Raw genomic sequence first — 8,986 nt, 5'->3', positions numbered from 1 at the left:
CTGCATCAATCATGTACATGACATACTATTACTTCTTTTTTAACGAACCTCGACGGTAAGAGGAAGTTTTATTGATCAGAACAAAAAATTGTTAACCCTAGTCAAGGGTACGTAATAGCAGATTGTTACACGTAACATATTATTACAAACATCACAAAACAGTTACATATGAAATTAAAAGAGAAAAACAACAACAACAACAAAACAATTGCTAAAACTTAGAGCAAGGATCACAGAGATACAGAAAAATGATAGTGCCACTGAAATTTGTTGTCTTGTATATAAGAAGAACGAACAGCAGGGACATTGAGTTCTTCATTCACTCTTAGCGTACAAAATGAATAAGGAGGTATTCCGCATAGTATAACTGCAAATATTAGGGGATAACGCATAATAAGAAGTTAGTTTGGAAATTGAAATTTAACTTATTTAATTAATCACGTCAATTTGATATTTAGTAATATTTAACAAATCGTCATATTAATTAATTAAGAAGAATTAATTTCACTTGCCTGCCAAATAAACATGTAAAAAGAAAATATTGATTCGTTGTTAGAGAGATCAACATTTCGAGCTCGATGCCAAAGAAATAAAAGAAGTGTGGCGTGGCCTATTATCTGTAAGAAATTAAAAAAAAAAATCTTAAATGTGTGATAAGATAAAATTAATTTTGAGCATACATTTATACAAGGCTAAATTAAATTAACTCTTGAAAAAAAATATATAATTCAATTCTTAATTACCGTTACGAGCTTGCTTAGCAGGAAAGACGAGGAAGCTCCAACTAATACCGCGGCTCCATAAGCAGTGGAGAGCATATAAACAGACAGCCAAAATACCTTACATTTTGAGAAGAAGATAACATTTGTAAGCCAATTTTTATATTCTTATTCATTAATTTGATTCTCTATTGCATGTAAAAGAAAATTAAAGATGATATATGGACAGGATCATATCTAATTATCAATCTGAACACAATCATATATTGTTGAGATTAATTTCAATGTTTAATTATTATGGCCTTAAGAATAATAAAAAAAAGAATAAAATTTTTACTAATTTACTCACTTTTTCTTTCCCTAGCATGACACTGAGTGTTTGAATGCCATGTTCTCTGTCGCCTTCAACATCATGTAAATCCTGAACAAATTAAACAAAAAACAAAAAGGTTAATTAGTAACCACCAATTGTATAAACTGTGGATTCGACATGTTACAATTTTGTAAAAGACTTCGACACCTGCATTTATAAAATACAAAATTGTATCTGAGAATAATTATAAGCATATTTTGATTCAACTACCTTGACAAATGCAATTGCAACGGATAGGCAGGTCATGAAAGCACTTGCAAACATCAATGGTTTCGTGATTTCCATTGGTCTACCAAGCAGATATTTCTGCGTACACGTAAAAACTCCATCTCATCAGGAAAAAAACACAGAAAATTAAGATTTTTTTTTTGGGTTCTATATAGCTTAATAAAATTTAACAGTAATTTGAAATCGTAATTATGAATTTAATTGTAGAAAATATTCATATTTCTAATAAAATATGCATGATTCTTTATTATTACAATCAGACAAGAGAACTGCAATATTCTACCTATCTATAATTCAATTCTATCCTTTTCGAGAAAGTGATAAAAACCCCACCTGTTGTTCCAAGAAATATATCATTATCCCCTCTTATTTTAAAACCCATCAAAACCCCGCCACTAAAAGAAATAACTAGCTGTAAATTTTTTATTTTTTTTTTACATTTTACTATTTTACTACTTTTTTTTTATAAATGAAAATTCTTATCACATCCAAGATAAAATAATAAAAATCCCATATCAATAAGATGAACAATTTTAATATACCTGGACGTGGAAGAAGAAAGGAACTTGTGGTAGAAGTCCGCACATAAACACCATACAGACTGCGGCTAGAAATGAATTTCCCTTCCATCTAAGAAAGGGAAGCTGCATTATTGAAAGTCATCAATTACATGAACTTAATTAATTATAAAAAAATCACTTTATTTTTAATAATTTCAAATAAAAATATTTAGATAATCAACTAATTAAATCATCATTATTATTATTTTTGTGATTTGAGTCTCTCAACCATGTTCGACAAAGTTTTAACTTAATTATTTTACCCTCGCAGGGTAAAAATATTGATATATCCACAAATTATCTTAACTTCAGCAATTTAACGTTATTAAAAAATTAAATATTTTTAAATAATTTATCAGTACCATTTTATTAATGCAGAATACATTGTATAAAACCAATTTGGGAGGTTACCTGTGCGGAGTAAGCGGTTGAAATAAAAAGCCATGCGATGACGCCCAAAACAAGTGGTGGAGATTGTAGCATAATTGCGGAAGCCAGACTCTGAAAATGCAGATCAATGAATCAATTAAATAAAGCCTATACATCTTTAATTAGAAGATAAATACAGAGATCAATAACGATAATTAAAGAGAACTTTTTCCTAGCTTGCAACATTTTCACATTCTAAGTTTGAGCTAATTGAAAAATGACACCTCAACGGACTATTAATCGAGTGATTTCTAGTAGTTTTATTTGGCTAGCGACTGAAATTAGAACTTTTTAAAAAGTATGGAATTAAAAATTAATTTGTACTCTGTCTATCCCTCTACTATTTTAAATATAAAAAAATTGAAAAGTGAAAAATCAACATACTTAATTAGAAATTGGTATTTTGCATCTTTTAACTTAAACACAAATTATTTATGGGGAGCTTTATTCGTTGGCAGTTGCTTACCATCAATGCAGATATCCAAGTAATTGCAATCCCAGTTTCCATTGAAAATTCACCCGAAGCAAGGGGCATATAAGGCTTGTTGACCTGTGACAAAACAATATTAAGCTGATTTATTAGAAACAGCTGCAAAATATGTATATGTGTGTGTGTGATATAAGTTAGTTTTTAACTCTATTAAATTATATGGTTTAATTAAAAAAAATGCGGGCACCCACACTTGAAAATGATCACACACACTTACACACATATAGTCCTTCTCGCACAAGCACTCATATTTTTTAAAATGAGCATACTTGCACCAGAAAATAATTATATATATAGTAAAAAGAACATTTACACGCCCAAAGTTTGGGGAGATGGACATGTTACATGTAGACCTCCAAGTTTTCAATACAAAGATATCAAGACCCTCTTTTACCATAATACTCTTTAGCTTATTAACTCAAAAAAAATATGACCTCAATATTTTGTAATAAATAGAATCATAATATTAAAATAGATGTAACAATATATACATTTTAAAAATAATTTCCATATTTAAAAAAATAATTTTTTTGCTTTAGAGTCTTATACTATATTAAACTAAATTTTATAATAAATAGAAACTTAATATTAAAATAAATGAATAAAAAAATAAATTATTTTTAAATATTGTATAAAATAATTTTAATATTATTAATACATAAAATATATTTTATTAATTGTAAAATCTATTTAACCCAAAAATTTATTTAAACTTTTATAATAAATACAAATACATTATTAAAATATATAATAACATTTTAAAAATTATTTTATATATTAAAAAATATTTTTAATGGTATTAGTCTACTGGACATATTAAACTATTTAAATTATATTTGTGTTATTAAAAAAATTTAGGTAAATTTTTTTAACTACTATATACAAAAGGTGTTATGGTCAAAAATGGGTATTTTTAACTATTTTTCTAAATCTTAAAGAGACGTAGCTTTTTTTTTTCCTTTATATATACACACACAACCGCACATATATACACATACGAGCATGAGATTAATTAAAATAATATATAATATCTGATGTACGTGTAGCAGATTTAAGCAATCTGGATTTCAGATATGAAAACTCCATGCAATTAATATTAAATTCTCTAATTTTTTCATTATATTATATATTGTATTAGCATCGAATTAAGAGTAATACATGTACCTTGTCTATTTCAACATCAGCCACCTGGTTTACGGCCACCCCGTAAATGTGCATCAGTACTAAAGGCACCAAGGGCTGAAATTTCAAGAAGAATTAATTTATTATTTCAAAGTTTTCACTCGTCAAATAACATCAATTATAAAATTAATATATATTTGTAATTCTCTCATTCTATCAGTTTATATTTACGTACCTTCAATAATCCTATGAAGAAGGTGGGAGTCAAGTCAGCGAGTTTTTCTACCGGAAGAAGAGAATTTGACGTTGTCGCTATAAGCTGATTAAGGGAAAAAAAAAAAAAAAAAAAGGGTTATATATGTCATTATCAATTGTTATGTTTGAGTTGGTGATAACTGATAAGTTGGCCATTTCTCCTTTTTTTAGTAAGTTGGCCATTTCTCTCCTCTTCCAAATGAAGGTTCGAGTGTGAAGGCTGAAGTTTAAACTGCCGACATCACATAAATTTAAAGAAAAGAGAAAAAAAAAAAAAAAAGGAACAGATGATAGAGTAGACTGAACTCACAACGCCAAAACAAGCATATGGATAAATAAAACGGTAGAGTGCATTTAAGTTCTTGAGAAAAACATTCTTTGGACTCCCATCTTCATCCTCAGATTTTGATGCATGTCCATCTTGCAACGTGACAACGGTAACACAGTCGTTATTGTTGAACGGCTTGCAGACGACGTCGTTTCTCTCAGTAATTTTATTGGTAGGATAAAATGAATTTCCCGAGCATTTGATAGCGTACTTCTTGCCTTGATTTCTGTTCAGAACGCCATGAATATGCGTCACCGGCGGTTGGTATGTTTTAACGCAACCTGAAATGGCCACGGTTAATTACAGAAAAATTAAAATGTTAAAAGGGTAATCAAAATGCGACCTTTAATTTCACCAACTAAAATTAACTAGCTAGTTTTAATTGGTAGAAACATGCAAAGCATCATTCTGAGAATAGTACGCGTGCAGTACTATTTCCTAATAGTATTACTGTAGTATGCATGGATTTTTTTTTTTCACTTCTTGCCTTCATTAGGTAGCGAAAAATAATTGGCTTGAATGTAAATAAAGTGAAAAATAAATACAAAACTCAATCTTAACCACTCATTATACAAGGAAAGACAATAGTAAATGGGAGAATAAAAGATACGGAGAGGATATCCTTGTCCTTTGAATGCAAAGTATTGAGCAGAACTTTGGTGATTAAATTTTTATACTATTGTGATTAGTGGTTAATTCAGCATAACTCTACACCGGATACGAGAGACTAAGAATGGAACAGGGTACTTATGGCGAAACGAGAGACTTACGGGAGTGTTGTACATAAGGATGGTATTTTGGAGAGAAGCTTGAAATGGCAAGCATTTGAAGCATGATTTTCGTTCTCCCAGTAAAGCGATAACTCTATTGTGCGATGGGATTGACAAGAGTTTGGAGCCCAAAAGAGTCAATAAATAGATGTCCGGTGCATGAACACCAGTGGCAAGCCGCAAGAATTTCTTCATAGAAAAGTCCACCAAAAAAATCCCATTGATTTAGTCGGACTAAAAAAATAATAAAACGGAAGACAAAACCTCAAGCATGCGAATCACGATTTTTCCTTTTATTTATTATTATTTTTTTTTTGAAAAACGATGCCGAAAATTGTTGAAAAATCAATTGGAAAAAGCAACACGACTTGAATTACCAACTCCAGTTGACCATTCTTCTTTATCTGAAAAATTTTCCCCCCAAATGGCTCGAATTCAGCGGCTCGTGCTTACCATTCTTCTTTATTATTATCATTGTTATTGTTTAAGTAATTTTACTCATTTAAAGATCTACCAACTCCGGCAATAATATATACTTAGAATTTGAAGATACAGTGCAGAACAATTTTTTATATTTTCTTAGCAGATGAATAAGTCCGGAGCATTTTTTTATTATGTAATTGTTGATGCATAATATTAAATTAAATTATTTTTAATTAATTTGATGTTTGGTATATATTAGAGAAATAGTAAACGTTTAATTAACTTTCTATTTGATTTTTGTAAGTAAAACTAGCCCATGATAAATTTCGTCTCTTCAATTATATACTTGCCCCTAAGACACCGATTGCTCTAGTGATCATAGGGTAAAAATTTTTGAAGCAAACCTCGACAAAATGAGGGAAATTTCTTGAAGTAAAAGATTAAACAAATCGCCAGTTATGACAAACATAATAAACTTTATCCTCACAGAACTAAAAACAAAGAAAACTGTCCAAACAAACATAAAAGCATACAACACAAGAATAGCTAAATGTAACCAAAAATTAACTAAATCTATAGCTTGCTAGCTCAGTCATGACCATCCTTGAAAGTTATGACATCACGAGAAAATTGGTAATAGATGACAAGAGTTTTGTGACAGATCGTGAGTACAAGATCTTAAATTATAAAAGCATAATAAATTTGTGATAAAATTTTCGTCTATAAAAAATTTATTATGTACTTATGATAGACTTCTTATATATCAATAACTAATGGCCGATTGGTGATAAATATTTACTCCATCAAGTATTTTCATTTTCATTATAATTATTGTTATTATTATTATTATTAACAACAATATTTAAAATAATAATCATAGTCACATTATTATAATATTTACAATAATAAAAATGACAACAATTAACTAAGAGCATTTTAGTGACTTAAAAAATTCGTTTTGATTTTTAGAAAAAATAAACATATCAATGGGAATATAACTCATTATAATTCTGATAATTCTTACAGTTCAAGTTAACAACTTATTCTGATTCTTATTCCTCATTCCAATACATTTTAATTCTAGCCTATTCCGGTTATCAGTTAGTAAATGCACCATATTTATTTTACTCATTGGTAATTTACTAAAATTGCCAATGATTACTTCAATAATTGGTGTGGTTGTATAGTTTGTATAGTCAAATGGATATTGTAATTTCGATATATTATAATTTCATGGATTTTATTATTTATTGGATCTTTAATTATTAGCATTATATTTTGTATTCATTTTATATTTACAAATTATATTTCAAAGAGCATATTTACAAACTTGGGAATGTGTAATGTAAAAAATAAATCATAATAATAAATTCAGATGATAATAAAAATACAATTCTAATAATAATTATATTTTTAAATAAAATCAATTTTTTTTAAGGATTTTAAAAAAGAAGCCCAAAATTTAAATAAATTTGAAGTTTTGCATTTAATTGTGGTGTGACAGGCATGCTATGTAGGTAAAATCTATAATAGAGCTTATGACAGCTTTGTCATAAATGAGTGACATTACCATAAATGACATCAAACAAGGGTCCGCTTATAATACAGCCACTGCATGCCATACAGCCGTTTTTATTTTTTATTTTGAAACCTATTCCAAAGCAATCCAACGGCTTTTATTTTTTACGCATGAAACCTGCTACCGAACGAAAGAATTGGAAGTGGGAACTGGCAAATATCAGTAGTAATTATCACATAGCTACAACCAATGTTATCTAAATATCTAAATTATCAATTTAAATTAGGAAAATTTCAAAGACACCTCCTCAGCATGAAAAATTTGCATTTTCTTATGGCTGAAAAAATTACTTTGAAACATGTAATGTCTATATTAGTGAGAATAATATTTATATTAGTGTAAACTAAGTATATTTTTTTTCTTATTTTCCATTTAACTATTGGATAGTTTTCAAATAATTATAATTATTCATAGTACCAAATATCCTTATTGATCATCAAATATTGTTATTCTCAATATTAGTTGAAATAGTGACTAATATTAATGGTTTAAATTTGTACTGTATACAAGGCATATATAATGTACCATATATTTGATATTTGGATTATACTCACAAAGTTTCTCGTACACAAATTACTTCATACAAATTTATCACAAATTAATTAAATTATTGCATACTTTGTTTAATTTTTTTATTTTGCTACATTATTAAATTATCGCATGTAACATATTTGATCTTGAGTTATTACTAGTACTATCATTAATGATAGTTAAGAGAAAATGAGAATTACCTCCTACTACCCCCCCCCCAAAAGTTATAATAACGTTAGCTTTCTATATCATTTTACTATTCTACCCCTAATCTTACTGTTACCTATAAAATTTAAATATTTTGAAAATACAAATTAATTAAAATAACTTATATATCCTTAATGATCAAATTTTATTTTATAATAAATTGTAAATTATAAAGAAAAATTACAAGTGGGGAAAATATCCCTAATAGTTGTAAATTATCCATTTAAATTGGAATAGCATTTGGTTATATATATCCACAATATGTGTGTGTGTGAAGTAATTTTTCTCGATAATTTATTATTAAATTTATTTAATCATTAGAGTTATATAAGTCATTTCACTTTATTTATACTCTAAAAATATTTAAATTTTATGGCTAACATCAAAACTATGTGTCAAATAATACAATGATATATAAAGCTAACACAGTTAGAGTTGCAGGAGATTTGAATTTATTTTAAAATATGAGAGGGTTTTTCGTTTTTCTAAACAACAAAGGATAATCTTTGTTTTTTTTATATTGTTAATAACTGTCATTATAGTAATTATTATTATGATTAAACTAAATTCAGCTTATGATATTTTTTACGATATTATATATTTTTAATGAAATGTCTTGTATAGTCTATATGATTTTATTTTCTATAATAATAAAAGTTTTAATAATGTGTATATATATAGTCCAATTGAATGTATTTTTCTAAAGTGTGTATAATTTGATTTTATTTTTTAACTCCGCTTGAAAACCACTCAATCAAGTCAACAAGGTACAATTTGTTAAAAATTAAATTTTTAATAATATCAAGCATAATTTTTTAGGTATTATTACAATAATTGTGATTGACATTGTATTGTACCCTTAACTAAATTAACAATGTAACTAGAAAACTATAATTTTAGTGCAACACTGAGAATTAAATAATTTAGGGGAAAAAGATACATACATCCCCCGAGATTTGGAAAAATGATCAT

The 8,986-nt window shown here is 27.6% G+C and overlaps 1 protein-coding gene across 1 annotated transcript; it reads right to left on the bottom strand.

Moving 5' to 3' along the window:
* Positions 1–325: 325 nt before the first annotated feature.
* LOC18045260 (coumarin 8-geranyltransferase 1b, chloroplastic) lies at positions 326–5,338 on the bottom strand. The gene is made up of 12 exons (XM_024186660.1): positions 5,275–5,338; positions 4,487–4,785; positions 4,157–4,240; positions 3,964–4,038; positions 2,776–2,859; positions 2,292–2,381; positions 1,863–1,964; positions 1,303–1,398; positions 1,069–1,140; positions 744–839; positions 513–617; positions 326–367 (listed from the first exon to the last, which is right to left on the bottom strand). The coding sequence occupies exons 1-12, from the start codon at positions 5,336–5,338 to the stop codon at positions 326–328; spliced, it is 1,209 nt and encodes a 402-aa protein (XP_024042428.1).
* Between the last annotated feature and the right edge of the window lie 3,648 nt (positions 5,339–8,986).

Source organism: Citrus clementina, unplaced genomic scaffold (genome assembly GCF_000493195.1).
Source record: "Citrus clementina cultivar Clemenules unplaced genomic scaffold, Citrus_clementina_v1.0 scaffold_4, whole genome shotgun sequence".
Taxonomy (NCBI): Eukaryota; Viridiplantae; Streptophyta; class Magnoliopsida; order Sapindales; family Rutaceae; genus Citrus; species Citrus x clementina.
This window is presented reverse-complemented; position numbering and strand designations above follow the sequence as displayed.

Excerpts from the sequence above, each read along its gene's own strand:
- LOC18045260 (XM_024186660.1), bottom strand. The coding sequence starts at position 5,338 with ATGCTTCAAATGCTTGCCATTTCAAGCTTCTCTCCAAAATACCATCCT. Across the intron at positions 4,241-4,486 it reads CATATGCTTGTTTTGGCGTT|CTTATAGCGACAACGTCAAA; the intron begins GTGAGTTCAGTC and ends TCCCTTAATCAG. Across the intron at positions 1,141-1,302 it reads TTGCAATTGCATTTGTCAAG|GATTTACATGATGTTGAAGG; the intron begins GTAGTTGAATCA and ends TAATTTGTTCAG.